This window comes from Mus caroli, chromosome 2 (assembly GCF_900094665.2).
Source record: "Mus caroli chromosome 2, CAROLI_EIJ_v1.1, whole genome shotgun sequence".
Classification (NCBI taxonomy): domain Eukaryota; kingdom Metazoa; phylum Chordata; class Mammalia; order Rodentia; family Muridae; genus Mus; species Mus caroli.
The window spans coordinates 157,658,283-157,681,099 of NC_034571.1; the positions used below are offsets into that span (position 1 = coordinate 157,658,283).

A 22,817-nucleotide genomic window follows, 5' to 3' on the forward strand; every position below is an offset into this window, starting at 1 on the left:
CACACACACACACCACACACACACACACACACACACACACACACACCACACATACACGTACACACACACACCTAGGCATCACAGTGTCTATCCTTATTCATCTGGCACCCCGTTCTTGCACACTGGACCTAAGATTTTAATCAAACCTCTTTTCTTGATAGAGTTAACCTGCCTCCAGTGTTTCCCAATAGTAATAGAAAACAAAAGCAAAAACAAACAAACAAAAAACACGGAGAAAGCCCAATCAGACACCTCACAGTTTCTGCTTGTGACTGATGGGAACTGAGAGGAAATTAAACAAAATTAATTTTAAAATTAAAATTAAATGACAGAAGACAAAAGAGCCCAGAGTGAATTGCCTCAGCATCTCAGGACAGGGTGGCAAAGTGGTGCAGGCTGTGCATGCGTGAGGACCTGAGTTCAGATCCCTGCACCTCTACAAAAAGCCATGCATGGCAGCACTGCCTGTTAACCCAGCACTGGGGAATCTGAGTCAGAAGATCCCTGGGCCCTGCCTGCCCTGTGAAAGCACAACTAGGAAGTTGAACTGGCGGGTCCATCTCTCCTCTTGTCTAGAACCTGTCCCATCGCTACTACAACTAGCCACAAAAGAGGCCGGGTTGCAGAGTGTCCTACTCAGAGTGCAGCATAGAGAGAGAATTCTGTATCTGAGAGAGGGTGGAGACAAGGGAGAGGGACCGCCCACTGCCAGCCTCCCACCCTCCTACTCCTCACCACATTGTTCCAGCCAGCAATGTCTGTGTCTCACAGCCCCCACCAAAATGAGTCTATGAAACCCCTCCAGGCCCCATGCACTGTTGCCCAAGACTTCCTACCCCATCTTCCTGCGGTCCTCCCTGGCCCAGGAGGGATTCCCTGCTGGGCCTGTCTTCACAATAAGCTGTGTTCAGCTGTTCACTCTTCAGAGGACCCTGAGTCACAAAAGGAAAATAAACAACAGGCTCTTCTGAGAAAGAGAGGGGACTGACTGTGACCACCCCTGCTCAAATCTACCCTAAGTCAGCCTTCCACGGCTTCTCACAGAAGAGGAGTTGTCCTGGGGCAGGTAGAGTCACCATGGCAACCAGTGAAAGAAAAATATTAGCTCAGGACCCCCAAGACCATGTTCTCAGCTCAAAGGAGATTTGTTTGCCCCAGAGGGGGAAAGGGCAGGGAATAAGAGATATAGCTTGCCACACTCAAGCTGGTCAGAGTCTCTTCAACCAGAACTAGAGATGACCTTGAGTAAAATGGGCTAGCCTTAGACTTTCCTCCCAGGCCTTCTTCTCATACATGTGCCCAGGCCAGCCTTGAGGACACTATGTGATCTCTGTGGGTCAGAGTGGATCCTAGTGGGTCACACGGAGATGGGCAAAGACTGTGCCCTTTAGGACTAAGGAGCCACTGTGTGAGGGAAGTCAGGAGAGAGGCTCAGTGAGGTCCTGTGTCTGTCTCTTACTCTCCTTGTCCCACTGTTTCCTCTTCCTGCTTTGGACCTCAGTTCAAATGAAGCTTTCCCTGACTTTGCCCTTTCCCCAGTCACCATTCAGGGTCTCTCTCTATCTCTCTCTAAGTCCCCCAAGTCCTGGGGAGGTGACTGATGGAACCTTTAGAGAGACACCTCCACCTCCCTTGGATCAGAGTTCATACCAGGCATGGGTAGAGTAGGTAAGCGTGGATATTTCTGCACACAAGACAAAACATAAGCAGAAAGCTAGCTCAACCCCCAAGAAGGCAGGCAGAACCTGTGGCAGAGGCCAAAGACTGCCTCTGGTGTCTGGCCTTGGGTCTGTCACCATGTCCCTCACCTCTGCATCAGTCTTGAGTGGCCTCCTTTCTGGAACGGGCGAAGCTTTCTTAGGATCTGCTCTGCCCACAATCCATTCTGTGACCATGTTGTATTAGATGCAACTTCACATGAAGTTAACAAGGGGGAAAGGAAAGAAGACTCCTCACCACCAAGCCTGACAACCCCTGTGGATAAAGGACCAACTCCCGCAAATTTGCAAGTTCCCTGACCTAGACGGTACACGCAAGCACCCCTGACCTAGACCGTACAGGCAAACACCCGCACACCTGCTTTAGAATGAAACAATGTTTACACGCAGGTGCACTAGAATAAAACAATGTTTCAAAGACCGCAGTAAGCAGGGCTGACACCTGCTCTGTGTACGGTCACATTTACTGCTCTCCTTAATCCCTCAAAGATTCTTTTCCTTGTTTACTGAAGAGGCAAGGGAGGCAAGGGGAGGGTCACTGGTTCTGCCCCACCCCCACCCCTGACCCCAGGCCTGAGAGCAGCATCTGTTACTCCTTCTACCGAGCTGTCCCTGATGGGGGAAGCCTAACCTGTCCTGTCCTCCCACAGGCACCGCTGGGCTCTATCAAGGCGCCAACGGACTGAGCAACACCGCTGGATTTGGGAGCGTGCACCAGGTAAAAATGGCACCTGCTAACTCTCTTCTTACTTCTTTCTTTAAATGTTCCCCGTGCATGACAGAGCCGCCTCACACCCACAATCCCCATCAGAAACCTGGCCTCTTAGCCCTGGGTTTGGGGATTCCAGGGGCCGGATTAGACAAAATGCCACTAGAAATAAAATTACAAGATCCCCAAGATGTCAGGTCTGATCTTACCTGAGGCGGAAGCATTTAGGGGTTCTCGGGTGTGGACTGTGGGTTCGGTTTATATGCTTCCCCTGGACTGTGAGCCTCTCGTGGGGTCAGTGCATTCTGCTCCTTCTGCATCTGATGGGAGCTTTGTCGTGGCTTTGTGGGATGCTGGCCACCGTGGAAGTCTCTTGGTTTTCCTTAGCGTCAGTTCAGAATCATTCTGGATACAGCTGGATGTGACGGTGCACACCTGTAATCCAGCACTCGGGAGGGTGAGGCAAGAGGACCAGGAGGGCAAGGTCATCCTTAGCTGTTTAGTGTGCACATGGCTAGCCTGAGCTACATGAGACCTTGTCTTAAACAACCAAGTGAGAAATTAGCTGGGGGCTGAGAAGATGCTCAGTGGTTAAGAACAGCAAAAGGCTGGGCTTTGAGTCTCAGTGCACACCTCAGGAGCTCACAGCTGCCTGCCACTCCAGCTCCAGGGCATCTGGCACCTTTTTCTGGTCTCCATGGGTGTCTCACATATGTGGCAACACATCCACACACACATAGACTCATAAATGATGAACCTAAGGCTAAGTTGTTAAGAGCACTAGCTGCTCTTCCAAAGGACCCTGATTCTGTTCCCAGCACCCACATGGCAGCTCGCAATGGTGTATAACTCCAGTTCCAGGGGTCTGACACCCTCACACAGACATACATGCAACCAAAGCACCAATGCACATAACATAAAAATAAGTAAATCATTTGAAAAATAGCCTACTAAAGCTAGAGGGTGTAGCTCAGTGGTAGAGTGGCTGCCAGCATGCTCAAGGTCCTGCCTGGGTCCTATCTCTGGTACTTTTGAGGACCCTCCTCCTGTAAGTCTGAAATCCTTTCAAAACAAAAGGCTCACGTGTTCCTAATACACAAAACATAACATAACATAAAAATAAGTAAATCATTTGAAAAATAGCCTACTAAAGCTAGAGGGTGTAGCTCAGTGGTAGAGTGGCTGCCAGCATGCTCAAGGTCCTGCCTGGGTCCTATCTCTGGTACTTTTGAGGACCCTCCTCCTGTAAGTCTGAAATCCTTTCAAAACAAAAGGCTCACGTGTTCCTAATACACAAAAGAACAATTATTCTCCCCTCCAGCTCCATGAGCCACACACACAAACCCAAAGCTTGTATCAGGAATGGGACTTTTCAGATGCAATTCTTAACTCTAGTCATTTTACTCTAAGACCCTACCACAAATTCAGACTCCCTGGTAATTCTGACTTAGCAGATATGAGCTGAGGCCCAGAACCTTCTATGAGTTTCTTGTGAATCACTGATGACAAAGGTGGTGATGGTGGTGGTGGTGGTGATGGTAGGGGTGATGCTGATGATGATGGTGGTGATGGTGGTGGGGGAGATGGTGATGATGGTGATATGGTAGCTGTGATGATGGTGATAGCGGTGGTAGTGGTGCCAAGGATCATGACTGGCTCTGTTGGAAAGGATGATAGCTGGGACTGGAGGGACACTCTGGACCCTGATATTGTAGGGACTGCTCTGTTTGGAACTTGTTCCCTGAAATATGTTTGAAATGTTCCTCAACCCTGTCTGCACTCCACTCCTTGTTCACACAACATCTCTGAGGTCACAGTGAATGCTAGGCCCAGTTCTCACACTGGAGACACAGCACTGACCACAAGAGTCTCAAGGCTGCCCTCCTGTTCTTCAGGGTCATCCACAAAGGCTCACCCTCAGGATCTCAAATCCTAGGGCTTAGGGGTAAGGCAGACAGGCAGTGTCAAGGACTCCCCCCACGTCCACACCCCCACCTTCCACCCCACCCCACCCCTTGACCCCCAGAGCTGTTCTAGAGATGGCTGGGCTCCGTGGCCACACCACAGCTCCAACCCCGTGGGAGACGCAGGTTCAGATGGGGATACCTCAGCCTTCCCAGTGAGGGTCATCTTGCCCAGCCCTGTGGCAGCCAACACGGGGGCCACCCCTGTTCCCATTCTGTGGCTTCATCCCTCTGTCCCCCGTGTCTCCAGCTTGTGCCACTTGCACTTGGCTCTTGGTTCAGAATCCATTTATGGGAAAACCAAACCGCAATTGTCTGGATGGTTGGTGCTTACTCTGAAGAGGGAGGCTGGGCTGCTGGGTGTGCCACCTCACTCAACCCCCGTCTGCCCCTTTCTTTTCCCAGGATTATCCGTCCTACCCCAGCTTTTCACAGAACCAGTACCCCCAGTATTTCAGCCCATCATACAACCCGCCCTACGTCCCTGCCAGCAGCCTCTGCTCCTCGCCCCTCTCCACGTCCACCTACGTCCTCCAGGAGGCTCCTCACAATGTCCCCAGCCAGAGTTCTGAGTCCCTGACCGGTAAGTACACTCACGTTTGCTCACATTCTTGCCTGTGGTCTGAGCTTTTGGACCACAGCTCACATATCTGAGTGAAGCAGATATGTGAACTGTGGTCCAAAAGAAGCACACGCTTGCACAGTCTTCTCTCATTGCCTCTCGATCCTTAGTAACAAGCATTTATTAAGCACCTACTGTTTCCCAGGCAGTCCTTGGTGAACAACTACCAAAAAGGGGGCCTCTGAAGAGTTCTTTAAAGATGCAGCTATTTTTATAAACGTGTGTGTGTTGATGGCATGAAGCTGGGGTTAGAGGTGGTCGTGATTTGCCATATGTGCACTGGGAACTGAACCCGGCATCTGTAAGAACAGCAAGCACATTTAGCCGCTGAGCTACCTCTCCAGCCCTAGGTCACTGTCCATTTGATCTTAGTAGACTGCAATCAAATAGTCTCATAGATACACTTACAAACTGGAGTAGGAAAGACGAGCCACAGTCCTCACAAGAGAAGGGCTTCTCACACCCAGCCCACACCCCCATCGTCCACATAGGTCAGAGAAACAAGTACTGACTAGTAACTGTGGGGCTGGGATTCGAACCCAGGCCCACCAGGCTTCATCTTCTGGACTGAGTTCTTATTTATTGGCTATTCCCAGTTGAGATGTTCTCTGAAGTTCGCAGGGGGCAGGACTGGTGGGGGATGGGGGAACTGAAGCGATGGTTCAACTATGGAGAGCACTTGCTGCTCTTCCAGGGCTGAGTCTGTTCTCAGCACCCGCCTGGGTGGCTCACAGCTGACTGTAATCCCAGCCACAGGGGATGTGGCGCCCTCTTCTGGACTCTGTGGGCACTGCACACACATACTCAACATCAGATGACTCTGCCTAGGAGCTAGCGAGCCACCATACACCTCTAAGGAGGATCAGCTGCTGTTACTCACAGGTCTCTGCCTTTTGAGTTGCTCACCCAACCCTGAGGTGCCAGCATTTTAGGGAAACCCTCTATTGCATGGGACTTTTAGGCTCCAGAAAATAGGGAAAAAATGGTTTATGAAAGAAAAAAACAAACACTTATTAGGCAGGTTATAAACAGTGTTGGGGGGTCAGCATGGCATAGATCAGGGATTCTGACAAAATGCTGAAACTTAGCTTCTGATCTCAGGACTTTATCCTGCCTGTTACATCACCACAAAGAAGGGCTTATTCCTTCTAGATCCTTCTGCCAGAGCCCTGGAGCACTCTCATCGGCCAACTTAGTTGTATGTCCATCCCATGGCCAGCCTCTGTGACTTAGGTATGATGCTGGAGTTAAAAAAAAGGCTCTGGGTCGTATGCCCACGGCTGGAGCTAGAGTCAAGTCAGCGCTGTGCCAGAACCAATACACTAGGGGGGAGGGGGAGGGACAAGGAAACCCAGAACTCCAGAGCCAGAAGAGAGCAGACCCACCCACACCCCTCGACTGTGAGGTACACAGTCCAGGCTGTTTTCAAACCTGCAGCCCTCGAGCTTCAGCCTCCTCACCAGAGGTTGCTGCCTGAGCCAGGTGGTTCCAGACTCTTGGTGTCTTCTTCGCGGAATTGATGAAGTGTTCAGAAGTGGCAAAGCCACAGGGGTTTTGTTTGGGGGTGAAGTAAAAGCTCAGAGTGGAAACACTGCTACGGGGGAGTGGTGAGCTCCAGCGAGGTTGCTCAAGAGCCCCATGCTACTTCTGAGGTTTCCTTTTGTGGGTCCAGGAGGAGGAGGAATTGGTTGCTAGGGGCAGAATGAGGGTGATTTTTTGTTTTGACTGACAGGTCTCGGTTATATAAACCTTGGTTTGCTGCAGATATCCTTTCCCGTGATGCATCTGGCTTAATCATATGCGTGTCCAGTCATGCATAGGCATAAGATGGTAATTAGAAGATTTTTCCCCCCAAAAGGTCACGCAGAGGACACTTTTCTTTATTGTGCATGTACCAAAAACCAATCCAGATTGGACCACTGCCCCTAGTTCCAGGATGTGTTTGGCCACAAAAGGGAGTTCCTGTGAGGTTGCTAGGGAGTTACTAAGGGAGGGTGAGGTGGAGCGATAGGTTGCTTTGTCTGGTAAGGAGCATGTATGTAGTTCGGTTCAGGTCGCGATGGGGGAAGGGTGGCAGGTTGCTCAGCTCTTCTGCAAACTAAGTGTCCCACAGGTGCCGGGGTCACAGGGGCAGCCAGCATAGAGTCTCAGTCTTTTGTTGTTTTGTCTTATTTGAGACAGAGTCTCCTGTAGCCCAGGCTATCCCTGAAACTCAAGATGTAGGCAAGGGATGACCTTGAATTCCCATCCTCCTGCTTCCACCTCCAGTGCTGAGATTATAGGATTGGGCCTCTATATCAGTCTTTCTTCTGTCTCTTTTCGGAGTCTCCTGGTCCTCTTGGGCTCAGCAGCCTAATGCTTCATGGACATTCATTGCCAGCTATCCCTTGCTTAAAGGATAAGGAAGAAGCAGCGGGGAGAACCCTGCCCTCTCTGTCTGGGCTCTTGGTGTGTCTGTGCATCCAGATCTGCACATCCCTTCCCGGGAGAGCTCCCCACCCCTGTCCTGAAGACAAATGGAGACACCTGGCCAAGTATTTTGAAGTCAGCTTTCAAGGGATCGTCGGGCTTGACTGACTCCTTAATCTCCATAGTCTCGTCCCGAGTATTTACCGAACACACAGTCCTTCTCGCTTAGCAACTTCAAATCATTTTCTTTTGAGAAAGAACATGAAGTCTAGGAAACTTCTCTTCCTGATCATGGACTATCGTTGGCACTCTGCTTCTCCGAGCACTGGCTTCAACAAAGGAGAGGAACGAGGGGCTGGTGGGAAGTCGGGATGGAGAGGAACTCCCGGTGGGAAGATGGGCTAGTGGACCCAGAGTTCAAGGGTGAGCCTGATGCATATGTCTCCCGCCCTTCCTGAGGACTTGGGTTAGATGGCAAAGTCATCTCTGGGTCCCATCAGGAGCAAACACAGGACTCATCATGTCTCTGAAGTGTCCTTTCCACGTCCCCCCAGGTCACTTATCCCTTGGCCTCAGGTATAACAATAAAAGGTTAGGGTGACTTTTCCTGTGTCTCACAAGCTCACATAAATGTTAATGGCATCATGGGGCTGGAGAGATGGCTCAGTGGTTAAGAGCATTGGCTGCTCTTTAGAGGACTTGAGTTCAGCTCCCTCACCTACATGGTGGCTCACAATCATTGGTCCCAGAAGATCTGATGCCCTCTTCTGACCTCCAAGGGTACCCAGCACTCATACGGTGCAGAGACATACATACAAGCAAAACGTTCATGTACAAAAAAATAATAAATTAAAAAAGTTTTTAATCTAACTGCATCAATAACTGTAAGCTCTAACTGGGGTGCCTAGCCTCTTTTCCCCAGTGTCTGTTGCACAAGAACATTTAGCACATGTGCACACACACACACACACACACATATACACACGTATGAACACACATGTAGGCTTTTAGTGTTTTCCACGAAACTCCACTTTTGAAACCGTCGAAGGCACTTGTGTTTCCCAGCTGCTCCAGTAGTTTGATTGACAGATCCCACCGGCTCTCAGCCTTGCCGAGAAATGGTCTCTAACACTTTCCTCTTCCTGTCCACACTGAAAGACACGCTGCTCCAACAGCTGTCAACATCTGTGCAAAAGCCAACAGTGTGCAGAGGACTCTGGGCAGCCTGCTGCACAGAGCAGGGTCTAAACACCTGCCCAGACCCAAGAGAACAGACACACCTGGCCAGAACTTCTTTCCTAGGGTTTAATGTGCTCCGTAGTACTCAGAAAAAAGTTGGAAGGTTGTTTTTTTAACTTCTTAAACCACCTCCCTCAGCCAATAAGAGAATGTTAAGTTCTCAAGAAGAGATTTAAGGTTTTCTGTGCAATCAGATAACATGTAACAAAGTTAGAAGCGCATGCACCCTTTAGCCCAACTATTCCCCACATAAATATAAACACTTGAGAAAAGGAATCCTTACTGCAGTTAATATCAAAGCAAAGACTACAAGCAACATAGATCCCAGTTAGGAAAACAGTGGCACACCCACCAGCGGCATAGTATGCAGCTCTGAAAAAGGAGTGCAGGGACATCATACAATGATGTCTGTCTAAGCCCCACCCTTTTTTAACTGCTATCAGAGGTGGAGAGAAGTAAAAGAACCGCATATGAAAATCCAGGCACCCTGCCTCGCACCTAAAATCTCAGCACTCAGGAGGCTGAGGCAGGAGGATTGCCATGAGTTCAAGGCTAGCCCGAGTTACATACTAAGTTCCTGGCCAGGTTGAACCACAGAGTGAGACTGTTTCTTGCCTCGCCCTCATGGAAAAAGAAAAAGAAAAAAACAAAACTCTGTGTGAGATGTGTCCCCAGAATTTTCTTAACTAGAAGCATAGGTTGACGTCCATGTTTACATAGGAAGTTTCTGGAAAAACGCAGAGCAACCGGCTGTGGTCAGTTTCTCTGGAGAAGAAAACTGGGAATGTGGAATGGAAGGGAAAGGCTGTGATAACAGACGGTCTGAACAGCACACCAACAGTAGTGTGTTCCCGCTGGCAGCACGCAGGGCGTTCTGAGACAGACTCACGCTCTGGATCAGACAGTAGGTTCCAGCTCAGCCAGCATCCAAGACAGAGATGGCGGAAGAATTAAATCACTAATAAATGGCAAGCACTTCTGGAAATTTCTCAAACATTTGGAATCTCAAAAAAATGCACCTATGCAACCTGGAGGTCAAAGAATCAAAAGGAAACTTAAAAGTACTTTGAACTGAATGAAATAAAAACACAACATATCAAAAGTTTGTGGAATGTCATTAAAACTGCAAAGGGAAATACCGTGGTTGTTAGAAAGGAAGAAAGGGGGTTACAAACAGAACCCTTCATTTTTTTAATTTTTTAAAAATTATCTATTCATTTTAATTTTGGAGGTATGAGTGTTGCTTTTATTTGTCTGTGCACCACATGTGTGCTGAGCCCATGGGGGCCAGAGGAGGACATGAGACCGCCTGGAACTGGAGTCACGGATGTTTGTGAGCTGCCCTGTGGGTGCTGGGAATTGAACCCCGGTTCTCTGGAAGAGCAACCAGTGCTCTTAACTGCCAAGCCATCTCTCCAGCCCCAAGACCTCATCTATCTTAAGAAACTCTCAAAAGAGACAAAGTAAGCAGAGGCACAGAAATAAGAGATGGGGGGGACAGATTAGAGGGGGGAACCACAAAAGAGAGGGGTGACGTCATTGTGATTGTGCCTGAGTTGATAACTTAGATAAAATGTGGATCCCATGGAAGACAGAAACTCCCTGCTTAACTCAAGAAGCAAGTGGTTGCCTACATAGCCATGTAGCCATTGAGCAAACGGTGGTGGTGGTGGTGTGGTGGCGGCAGGGGTGGCGGCAGCGGCAACAGATGCGGTGGAGGTAGTGATGATGAACAGAGCTGACGCTGTTGGTGTGCAGGAGGCACTGGGCTCCATCACAGAACCAGGTGTAGTGATGCATGTGTATAATGTCAGTGCTGGGGAGCTGGAGGCAGGAGGATCAGGAGTTCAAAGTCACCCTTGGCTGGATAATGAAGTGTGCTCCGGCTTGGGCTGCACGAGACCATGCCTCAAAGGAAAGCAGAAGTCACAAAACAACAACAGCGACAACAACAACAACAACAAAACCATCCCCAGATGGCTTTGCTAGTTAATCCTACTGAACATTTTTAGTAAGAACCGCTGGCTCTACACAAATTTCTATGAAAATTAAAGTTAGATATTTCCTGAGATACCCTCTGAGGTCATAAGCAGGAAGCCGAAACTGGACAAGGCCATGAGAAGAAAACCCAGGCCACACACTTCATAAACAGAGGTGATACTGCTAAAGAAAGCAATAGTAAGCCAAGACTAAGCTTTCATGGATTGAGTCTTTATCCTAAAGATGCAAAAATTGGTTTTAAATTGGAATTCAATTTATCTAATGTATGATATTTGTAAGCTGAAGGGTGCAGAAGTGCTTTTAACATTTCAAAACCTTCCAATTAAGTAGAAACAGACTGAGAGAGAGAGAGAGAGAGAGAGAGAGAGAGAGAGAGAGGCAACCACATCTGGCTTCTGAATGTTTTCAATGGGCGGAGCTTAGAGGCGGGGCGGAGCTTAGAGGTGGGCGGAGCTTAGAGGTGGTGCTTTAGTGAGTGATGAAGCCATGAGGATGGAGCCCTTAGGAATGTGGTTAATATTCCTGTAAGAACAGGTAAGAAAGCTAATCTCTCAACTGTGGAAGACACGGCAAAAACCCACCCATGAGCTGGGCACGGTAGTACATGCCTTTAATTGAAGTGTTTGGGAGGCAGGGGCAGCTGGATCTTGTAAATTCCAGGCCAGCCTGATTTACAAAGAGAGTTCCAGGACAGCCAAGGCTGTTACACAGAGAAACCCTGTCTCAAGGAAAACAAAACAAATGAACAAACAAAAACAACAACAAAAACCCTACCCACTGACAAGCCCAGCGACTTCACCAGGAAATGAACCTGCTGCCATCTTAACCTTGGACTGTCCAGCTTACACACGGCAGGGTGGGGGTGGGAATATTAATTTTTAAGAGTATTTATTTTATGTATATCAGTACACTGTCACTGTCTTCAGACACACCAGAAGAGGGCATCAGATCCCATTACAGATGGTTGTGAGCCACCATGTGGTTGCTGGGATTTGAACTCAGGACCTCTGGAAGAGCAGTCAGTGCTCTTAACCTCTGAGCCATCTCTCCGGCCCGAGAGAATTTTAAAGAATATGCTTGTATTGTTTAGTCACCCAATCCATGCTGGGTTTGTTGTAACAGACCAAAGTAAAACTGCGCAGCTTCAACAGATCTGCAGACACCCACTAGACAGTATCACCACGTGATGTCTGCTGATTCTCAGTAGTGGGGCACGAACCCTGGGCCTCGAGCCTGCTAGGCAAGTGTTTACAGCCCAGCCTTCTTTTTCACTTTTTATTTTGAAAGAAAGTCTCACCAAGTTGCTGGCCTTGAACTCACTCTGTAGCTCAGGACCATCTGGAACTTTTAATCCCCCTGCCTCAGCCTCCCAAGTAGCTGAGGTTACATCGGTACCTCCAGGGCCAGCTACGATGTCTGCTCTTTCTACTTTGATCAAGTATCTGAGCTTAGAAGAAACTCTGCCTCCTGAAGAAAGCCGTTTCTCACTCTGTGCTAGGGTCCGGTGCTGGCTGGTGGGAGGAGGCCCCTCTATCCCTGTCATGACACTGGGTTTTCTCTCTCGTGTGTCCCTTAGTCGCTAAGGAGCGCTATAGATATTAAAGAAACAAAGTTGAGTCCCTTGGATTTTAGGGGAAAATAGGAGACAGAACTCAACCCATTCCCAAATGCATTTAGTCAAAGCCTACCCTCCCTCCCACCGACCCTCCCTTCCACCGACCCTCCCCCCCCCAAACCCTCCCTCCCTGAGAGCTGGAAGGGAGCTGGTCTCTGCAGGACAAAGTTAGAAGCTAAAACTGTTTTTGTGAGAAAATGGGGGCAGGATGTTCTCTGAGGGTCCAAGAGGGTCTACAGTTCTAACACTGCTGATGAGGACAGGCCCAGCACTTGGATCTTGCCACTAATTTGTAGGGACTTGAGGCAAGTTCAGTGACCTCTAAGCCATACATATCCACGCGCCTCTGGGGGCCTCTCTAGAAACTAGGTATTAGGCTATGTTCTACATTGCCATAATGTGATCCCAAAGACTTGTGACTTAAAAAAAGAGAGAGAGATTTATCTAGCTTACAGTCTGGAGGGACCACAGACCTTTCAGAGTGTGTCCCAGTTGATATGAGGACCCTTAAAAAGTCCCACCATTACCCCTCTGGGGATCAGGCCCCCAAAGCGGGAAGCTCACCTCCCTGTGGGCTTACATTTTCATCCTTCTGTCCGCGGAGGAGTCTTTAAGCCATCCGCACGGGCCACTTACTGTAGTCAGACCCGTCCTCCTTCACTTCTTCCAGATCTTAAGCAGATGCCCCTTCCCTCACAGACCACTCACGTAACACCCCTACCACCACCCAACACCTCACGTGCACAGACACGTTTGTGTGTAGAAACCAGATGATAGTCTCAGTGTCACCCTCAAAAAGGCTGTTCGTTTCCTTTGAGACAAAGTCTCTCACTGGCCTGGAGCTCACCAATAAGGCTGGAGTAGTCGCAGGTATCCCTGAGCCAGATCTGTCTTATCTCTGTCTCCCTAGCATTGGGATCGCCCTCTGGAATCAAACTCGAGTCCTTGGACCTACACAACAGGCATTTTACCAGTTGAGTTACACTCCCTGCCTTTGCTGGAGTTTTTAAAGCACTTGATCCTCTAGACAGGACCCAGAACCTGAAACAGGGCTTCATATCTATTGGGCTGGAAGAAAGTCACCATGGTATGGATGGCAGTGAGCAGCGGTTTAATCTTGACCTCTGGGGCTCTTTAGGGTCTCCTCTAGGGGGTTGCATGATGATAAGAATGATATTTCCCTGGAAGAGACACCAGGCCAAGCATCTGACCTTTATACCATCCTTGTCTCTCCCCAGGAGACTACAACACACACAACGGACCCTCCACACCAGCAAAGGAGGGCGACACAGACAGGCCACATCGAGCCTCGGATGGGAAGCTACGGGGCCGGTCAAAGAGAAATAGTGACCCTTCCCCAGCAGGAGACAATGAAATCGAGGTAACTAGGGGGTGTCTCGTGGTGGGAGAAGCTGATCTATGTCTGTAGCCTGAATCTTGGCTGAGGCTCTCCGAGCCTTTGGTCAGTTGTACTTTCTAAACACAACCCAGTGACAGAGAAACTGGGAGAAACCTAGAAGAATTGGGTTGACTGTATAGAGTCCTGCTGGGGGACTAAGCTGGGGAAGGACAGACAGCCTGAGAGTCAGCATGGACCATGCTTCTCATACCTCAGTGGCATCTGAATCCCCTGGGGGGTGGGAGGGGGACCATGGGGCCCTCTAATCCCATAGGTCCTGGGCCAGAGAAGTAGATGTATAACAGGCCCCTTAAGCTGCTGAACCCCAAAAGGGCTACACCCCGAGAGCCCCTGGTTACGTGATAATGGGCATGATTTCCAACTGGAGTATGCTGATGGGGAGACTTTGTAAGGACAGGTGCCAGGTTTCACACCAAACCAAGGGACTAGGTGGGGGCAGTTTAGGAAGCCCAACTTGTCCCAACCTGGGGCCAGCCCAAGGTCTACATCCTCGGTGTGGCCTAGCAGCTCAGGCAGGGATGTTCCTGTTCCGAGGCTAGGGACAGAAGTACCTGCAGAACTGGAAGGGACCATCATCCTTGAGCTGCATGCCAGGCCCGCTTGATCACACTGCCTGATATGGGGACTCCAGGCCCCAGTGGTCCCAGTGTGCAGCCAGAGCCGAGGAGGCTGGCCTGGGGAGCATGCTGGCATTTGTCACATGTGAGCATTTTCCCTGAACCAGCCTGCCTAGAAGAGGAAGGGAGGGGACATAGGCCTCAGAAGTGCCCTTGAGATAGACCCAAGTGTACACAGGGAAGCAAGCAAGTTCAAGGGTCTACCCCGCTCTATTTGTTAGCTGTCCTGTGCTCTAGGGCTTGAGTAGCATCAGAAAAGATGGGATTTGTGCCCAGCATGTCAAACACACTGTGACACTTTTGTCTGCCTTCCTGGACATGTCACAGAACAGCCACAGACTCAGACTTCATGAGCATCTTTGTCATTCCTTAAAGTCTTTGACCCTGCATTTCCATCCAATAGACTGGTAGAAACCCATTTCATTACTGAGCCCCAGCCGGGCTCCCAGAAGCATCACAGTGTTTGTGTAGTCTCAGGGCAGAGCTTGGTCACTGCCATCGTCCTCAGCACTGAAGCCTACACGCTCAGTAAGAGGCCAGCTGCCCAACTGGTGCCAGACTCTGCAGTAGCCACAAACCTCCCTGTTGAGCATAAGGACATTGGAACATCAGTCACCAGCATCTGGTGGCAAAAAGAAAAACCACAGAACCTACAGGATAAGAGGGACATGGAGACCAGGCTGCAACAACCAAGAGGAGGCTGAAGGGATGTCCCAGCCAGTGAAAAGCTCTCTACACAAGGGCCTGAGTTTACATCCCCAGCATCCATGTTATAAGCCATACCTGGGGGCAGGGCAGGCTCAGGGCAGATCCCTGGTATTTGGTGACCATATATTCTAGCCAATCAGTGACCTCCAAATTCAATGGGAAGTCCTGTCTCAAAAAGGTAAGGTTGAGAAAAAATGGGAAAAAACATTTGACTTTGCTATCTTCATCACATGCATGAACACACATCTGCACACTTGTATGCACACACACACACACACACACACACACACACACACACACGAAACCAAGGATTAAAGAAATGCAAACCCAGGGAACTATCAAGGGACTGTCAAGGTACTGTGCTGTCCCACCAGGGAACAGGCAGAGAACCCAACACCACTCAACCCAAGGTCAGACCGAAGCCCAGCTTAAGTGTTAGACCTGCCCCTCTGTTGACACCCTATGGGGAGGGAGGATGAGGGTGCACTTACCAGACCTGGGGGGGGACCCAGGCCAGGAGCACTCACTACTGAGCCACCTGGTGTCACCCATGCCACCGGTGCAGATTTAACAGTGGTTTGTGGCTTTGCTGTTGTATCCTGGAAAATACTGTCCTTGGGGACCTCACCTTGCTAGTCATCAACAAACAACACACTCTAGGTCTCTGCCAGGGAGAACCACCCTCAGCCTGGGCATTCTGCCTCCCTTCCTGCAGGCCCCACCCCCTTCACTCTGAGATGGGCTTTCTCTCTGTTGCCCAGGACGGACGGCCTCAAAGTCCTGAGCTCAAACCATCCTCCTACCTCAGCCTCCCAAACAGCTTCCAGCTACGCTACTGTATCCAGCTGTGTCTCCCAGGCTGGCCTGTGTCCCTCGTGCCTCAGTTTCCCAATGTGTATACAGGACTCTGCTTCTATTCTCATTTTAGAAGGGGGTGAGGTTTGAGACAGGGTCCTGCTACGTAGCCCAGGCTGACCTCAAGCTTCAAATCCTTTTGCCTACCCTCCAGCATCCCCGGTGCAGGGATTATAGACAAGCACCATTGTGCCTGGCTTCCCCTCAGTCTTAAAGCTACCATTCTCACTGAACTGGGAACACCCAGGCTCCTGGTGTCTGTGGCCTCCCTCTCTCCCGAATTCCTGCATGTCCTCAACAGCTCAAACATGCAGAGAGTAACACCGGCGGGTGCTAATACACCCTTCTGGAGATCTCTGCCCTAGCCGTACGTAGCTTCTGCTCTTGAGGAGAACAGTGGGAGTGGAGAGAGACATTCTTCCATGCCACTGAAGAGAGGGTGGGAGCACTGAAGCATGGAAGTGGGGTTCACAGGGCAATATTATTCTGGAAACACCTGCTTCTCCGGATGAGAACGGGCACCGAGGCGTGAGCACCACTTGGCTCCTGAGTTTAATGTCAGCAGGCTCATTCTCACCTCTTAGGTCTCTGGCAGTTTCCTGAAGGGCAGACCCCCAGGAGAGAGGCCGGTGCTGAAGTGGAAGTTCTGAGCACGTGTTATATGAAGCCCTTGGGCTACAGGTGCCAGCAACCAGCTCGAGCTGGCTGACACGTAATAGCAAAGAATATGTACAAAGGATGCAGAACCCTCTTGGAACAGAAGGGTGGTGGAGAGCAGGATGGTGGAGCATCAGAGATGGGATAGGGCCAGCCTGCAAAGTGGAACAAGGAAACTGTTAGGCCTCTCTCCTCATGTGGTGAAGAAGCTAGAAAACCCACACCGTGTATTTTCAACAGCCCTGCCTGGTACAGTACCCCGCAGCCCACTCCAGCCTCCCCTCAGCTCCCACTGAAGCCAAGTCCTGGGGTAGCTTTGGGTTCATCTCTATCTTCAATGAGCCTTCTCCTCCCCTCATGCCACTTGGCCACAAACAGGCCCCAGACGTGAGACTTCGGCTTTCTTTGAGACCCCAAGTTTAAATCTCAGATCTATCTGGGGTGGCTAGGGATCCACTCAGGCACAAGCTGTAGTAGCCATGGATAGAGAGACCTGCAAAATGTCCCCAGGAGCTCACCCACTAGGGACCTTAGGCTGAGGGTCAGGGAGGCGAGAAAATGAAGTTAGGACTGCTTGAGAGAAAGCTCAGTGAGTTATGGGAGCCTGCAGTGGACCTGGAGACATTCTCAAACTGCTTTTTAATTCTGTAATGAAAACTTCTGAGTTAAATTGATTCAAGACATTGAATTCAACTGGATTAAGATCAGGTATATTGAACTACAAAATGCCTCCTCAAAAGGGATGCTTCCCTGACTTTTTTATATGGTCTATATGGCCCATAATAAGAAATACACTCGTTGCTGGAGAGATGGCTCAGCAGTTAAGAGCACTAGCTACTCTTCCAGAGGACCCAGGCTCAATTCCCAGTACCCACATGGCAGTTCATAACTGTCTGTAACTCTAGTTCAAGGGATATGCCATACTCACACACAGAGACATGCAGGCAAAACACCAATGCACATTTAAAGAACAGAAAAGAAAAAGGAAAGAAGCCAGGCAGTTGTGGCCCCTTTCATCCCAGCACTCAGGAGGCAAAGGCAGGCAGATCTCTAAGTTTGAGTCCAGCCTGGTCCACAGAGTGAGTTCCAGGAAAGCCTGGGCTACACAGAGAAACCCTGTCTGGGGGTAGGGGGAGAGTAACAAACACACTCCAGGCTGAAGAGATGGCTTAGAGATGGCTAGGCTTCGGGACCATGACAAAGGGGGTTATTTGTCTTTCACTTCACACTGAGGGAAGTCAGGTCAGGAACGCAAAGCAGGAGCCAGGGATGGAAAGCACGGAGGAACACCTCCTCCTGGCTGGCTCACTGGCTCTTCCTCAGCCTCCTTATACAGCCCAAGCCTCCCCCCCCCACACACACACACACTCAAAAACCCACAGATCCACACACAGAGACACAGAAACACACACAGACATACACACATACATACACACACACACACACACACACACACGGTAGCACGCGTGCCTACACACACATCATACACATAATAGTATTTATTAGAGCCCTGTGTAGAACACACTTACAGTTGTAGAACTGTACATGTAGAACTAAACATGCAGAGTGGTTTGCTCACACTGACAATGAAGAAGAAAAATCAACGGCACGTAAGAGCAGAGGCAGACAAAGTGGGGACGCCTCAGCCCTTTCTTGCCCACTTGCTCCTCTGCCTCAGACTGGGGAAGAAAGGCGACACCTCCATGCGTAAAAATGGAAGATACCAACACAGTCCAAGGAAATTGTCAAATGTTGGCAAGTCCGTGAGGAACGCTTCCCCTGTGTTATTTAGAATTGCAGAGTCAAGTTTGCTACAAACAGAAACAGAAGTGCCTGCTGTACAGCAAACAGTGAGTTAACTTGGTGTTATCTCTCACTGTGAAGAGCGTCCTAAGGTCTCTTCATGTGTTGCCTTGAATTTTTGAGGGAAGCTTTTGGGTGAGCCCTTTTTGAGTTTTTAGATGAAGACCCTTGGTTCCAGCCCAGATGTGGCTAGTGAGAGTCCCAAAATCAGCCATGATGATATACTCACAAATGGGGTTCAGTGGCGGCTCGGGGCACATTGTGGGTCCCCTGTCTACAGAGTTCTCCAAGAGGACCAGAACCTGTAGACATGAAGTAGACGTAGTCGACTCCATCTTTCCTCCCTCTCTTCCATCACAGCGCGTGTTCGTCTGGGACCTGGATGAGACAATCATTATCTTCCACTCCCTGCTCACAGGGACGTTTGCATCCAGATACGGGAAGGTAAGGATCCAATTCGTCTTTCTTTTTCAAGATCACATTCCTGTGTTTGCTTACCCTGTGTGCGCTGAGTGTCTGGGTCTGAGGGTGAACGTGTGTGGCACTGTAAGTGTGTGAAGCTCTGAGAATGCCTTGGGGGAGTCCGTTCTCACCTTCCACCGTGTGCGAGCCCTAGGAATCGAACTCGGGTCAGCAGGCTTGACAGTGGATGCCTTTACCCACTCAGCCAACCTGCTGGCTCTTTTCCTTATTTTCAAGTGGAACGGTGTGCCCAGGCTGCTTGTCCTGGGAATCACGGAGGCTCCTCAGGACCCTACACCAACCCAAAGCTGACCCTTTGAGTCAGCCAGGATTAGATGCTAGGAAATGTCCCTTCTGTGTGTGAGAATTTCATGCATTCCCTATCTGCCGTCTCATGCCTTTGCTTCCAACGCATGAAGTCATCCATGTCTATAATGACCAAAATCCTTGGGGTCTACTTTAGAGGACAGAGGTATGCCACAGCCAGACATATAATAACGTAGAAAATGGGTCAAAGAGCTTTCCTGCTCCTTGGTTCTCTAGAATGTGAAACAGGCCTGTGGGGGCCGGTGGGTGACAGTGGGTGTCTGCCTCTCTTTCTTTCTCCCACTGAACCTAGCACTCACTTCTTTGATAGGATTGGCTGGTCAGCAAGGTCCAGGATCCTGTCTCTGCATCCCCAGCTCTGGGGTTGCAGGTGCACGCCACCATGCCCAGCTCCTGACACAATTGTCAGGAACCTTCCTTCCTTATGCTGGTGTGGGAGCGCTTCACCGCGTGAGCCATCTCCAGGACCTGCTGTGGACTTAACAGACCACGGGCAGATGAGCAGGACATTTGCTGTCTCTTCGGGAGGGGGGGTTCTGGAGGGGGTCGAGGAAAGCATAGTGGCTTATCTGCTCTGAAGTAAGAGGCCAGAGGTAGCTGCCTGCGGCACTGGTGGGGAAGGAGGCTCACCAAGCCTGGGAAACCCTTTTCTTTCAGCTTAGCGTGCTGGACTTGACATCACCTCATGGCTTTCCCAGCTGCTCACGGCTTTTATGGCAGCTATAACAAGCCGGAGGTGTGATTAACAGGGTAGATTTATTGTCTGCCACGATGCTGTGCCGGATATAGAAATGGTGTCGGGGGCGCAGAAATCTCTCACCCATAGACACGTCATTAATATGTGTGGCGGGGATGGCGGTATGCCCTTTTTAGGCTCTGCGGGGCTTAGGTGGTTGCCAGCAATAAGAACCATGAGTGGAGTCTGCAGCCACAGCAAACACATGCCATCCCCTAGGGCTGTGACTGCCAGGCACATGTTGTCCCCCACCCCACTCCCGGGGCTGTTGTATGTCTCCCATTAACGCTGTTTTGAGGGGATCCATCCACCATACCCAGTGTAGTTGCCACCCCAGGCACATGCTGGAGTATATTGGGTCTGGGAGAAGCCGGCCTTCTTATGTGTGTCCCTTGATTTCTTAATCTAAACGGAGAGGGCCCTTGAGGAAAGAACCCACCAAGGACTCCATTCTGGGTCCCATCCTCTTGGCCCATGTCATTCCTCAGTGCCAGCCACCTCTCCCCAGCCCCACGCCTTCAGCCAAGCCAGCACTTCCGCTGGCCCTCCTAGCTGGTCCCCAACCTCTGCTTTCCCACATCTCTCACAATGCTATGGAGGCAGATGTGTGCCATCATGGCCAGCTTCAGGTCTTGTAGTTAATGTTGTCTTCTTCAAGGGCCTTTCCCTAACAATTTCCACCCAAGGTGCAGCTCTCCCAAGAAAAGCATTTGTGCATTTCCACCATAATTCCGCACTTCGTGGATGCCTCCTTTGTGAACACTAAGGACCCTGAGGACAAGGGACCATGAGCGTTTCTCACCTTCCCAGCCTAACAGGGTTCAGGGAACAGGCTTGCTTAGTGGGTATTTGTTGGATGGATGAATCGGGGTGATGTAGGATACCAAGCCTGTGGAGGACCAGAGCATCCATTTCTGCCTTGTTTGCTGCTTCATGGAAGCAGGACACAGTCACAGAATATACTCTCCCACTTAGCAGGCATCGAGTAAATATCTGCAGGAAGAAGGGAGGGGAAGAGGGAGAACGGAGAAAAGGGAGGAAGACAGTGTCAAAAGAGAAATTCCTAACTGGTGGCCACTGGCCAAATCCAGCCTGCAGATATTTTTGTTTGGCCTCCAGAGTATTAAAAAAAAAATGTGAATTTATCGCCAACATTTAAAAATCAGGCGATTGCACAGACCAAAACAATCCAGATTTCTAGCTCTTCTTGAAAAAATGAGGAAATCTGGCAAGCCGGCACTCCCCTGTGGCAGTAATCAGCAAGAACTTAGCAGCGGCTGCCCTTAGGGACACTCGTTCTCAGGGCCCATGGCCCTGCCCACGCCCTCCCCCCCCACCCCCCCAGTCATAGGGCTCTCCAGCCCCTGGGTACCTGAGTTCCTATGTCCTAGAACTACCAGGCTGTGGAAGGTCAGAGCTAGAAAAACCCAAAGCCACCAAAGGCAACCAGTCTCCATCATTTGAAGAAGAAACTGAAGCGGGGGGGGGGGGGGGGGGGGGGGCGTGGAGGAGGGGGTGGAGAGGTCATCATCTGCCTTCTTGTGTAATCGCTGACTGTCCTCATTCCTCTTCTGGAATCTTCCATTCCCTCCCCCAGCTCCCTCTAAGGTAGTTTAAAAATGCGGGGGTGGGGGGGAGCGGTAAGACCTGAACTTAAGAGACTTGACATAGCCGGCGGTAGTAGCGCGCACCTTTAGTCCCAGCATGTAGGAGGCAGAGGCAGGTAGGTCTCTGTGAGTTCAAGGCCAGCCTGGTCTACAGAGCAAGTTCCAGAACAGCCAAGGCTACACAGAGAAACTCTATCTAGAAAAATAAACAAACAAAAGCCCTGGAAATAGCAAAGAAACTACTAATTTCTTATGAGCATGTACACACTCACACATACATCACACACACGTACACACACATACACTCACACACACACACCCCTCAGACTCCAGGCATAAGTAGCTTGAGCCTGACTAGCCCCAGAATGGAGGCTCCTCCAGGCTTTGCTCTCTGACATCCCAGGAACATTGACCCTTGTCAGGATTAATCATGGCTTACCTTAGAGCCACATTCCAGCCATGAAGAGGGAACGAGAAAAGCCATTCTTTTCTTTTTTTTTCTTTGTCCTTTTCTTTTTTTTTTCTTTGTTGTTGTTGTCATTGTCCACATTAAATTTTACATGAACAGGTGTGTGTGTGTGTGTGTGTATGTGTATCACTTGCATACCTGGTACCAGTGGAAGCCAGAAGAAGGTGCTGGATATTGTGGAGTTTGATTCAGTTGTGAGCCACCATGTGGTTGCTGGGAATTGAACTCAGGTCCTCTGCAGCCAATGCTCTTAACTGCTGCACCATCTCTCCAGCCTCTTTTCTTTTCTTTTGTCTTCCTTTTAAGGGCCAGACCCAGAAGTTACACATATCACTTGTGTTCACATCCCATTGACTGAAACTTTGTCACATGACCACAGCTAGCTGCAAGAGAGTCAGGGCAAGGTGGTCTTTCTCTGAGGAGGCAACCACATGCCTAGTTAAGATGCAGGGGTCCTGTTGCTCTGAGGAGGAAGAGATTGTGGAAGACCAATCTAGCCCAAAGTACAACCCAGCATACAATTATTTCTGTTTATGGGACACCTGAATCTATGAGTCTGTATTCCAGAGAGAGGTCCAAGCTATACCTCTAAGCCAGGAAGTCAGAGAAATGGGAACAGCCAATATGAGCATAGCCTTGAGCTCATTGTGCAGACAAAGTAACCAGGACCCAGGAGACAATGCAATTGGGATATTCATAGTAAGAACCCAAGGCCTCCACTTCTGACCCTCTACTGTTCCCCTGCTATATTCAGGGTACCCATTCCTACCAGCTGAGAGCAAGCAGAACTCTAGGTTTGAAGCACACATCGGTGTGCTACACAGGGAACTGATCAAATCACAGTACCTGAGCCACCCAGGGATTGCTGAGATTCAGGTC

At 49.9% G+C, this 22,817-nt stretch overlaps 1 protein-coding gene across 1 annotated transcript in view; it reads left to right on the forward strand.

The window, feature by feature from the left end:
• Positions 1-22,817, forward strand: part of Eya2 (EYA transcriptional coactivator and phosphatase 2) — a 170,707-nt gene that overhangs the window by 111,597 nt on the left and 36,293 nt on the right. Inside the window, exons 6-9 of the mRNA XM_021149209.2 lie at positions 2,369-2,436; positions 4,797-4,974; positions 13,516-13,658; positions 18,698-18,781. Of these exons, the coding sequence (XP_021004868.1) occupies positions 2,369-2,436; positions 4,797-4,974; positions 13,516-13,658; positions 18,698-18,781 (473 nt within the window). The remainder of the gene's footprint in view (positions 1-2,368; positions 2,437-4,796; positions 4,975-13,515; positions 13,659-18,697; positions 18,782-22,817) is intronic.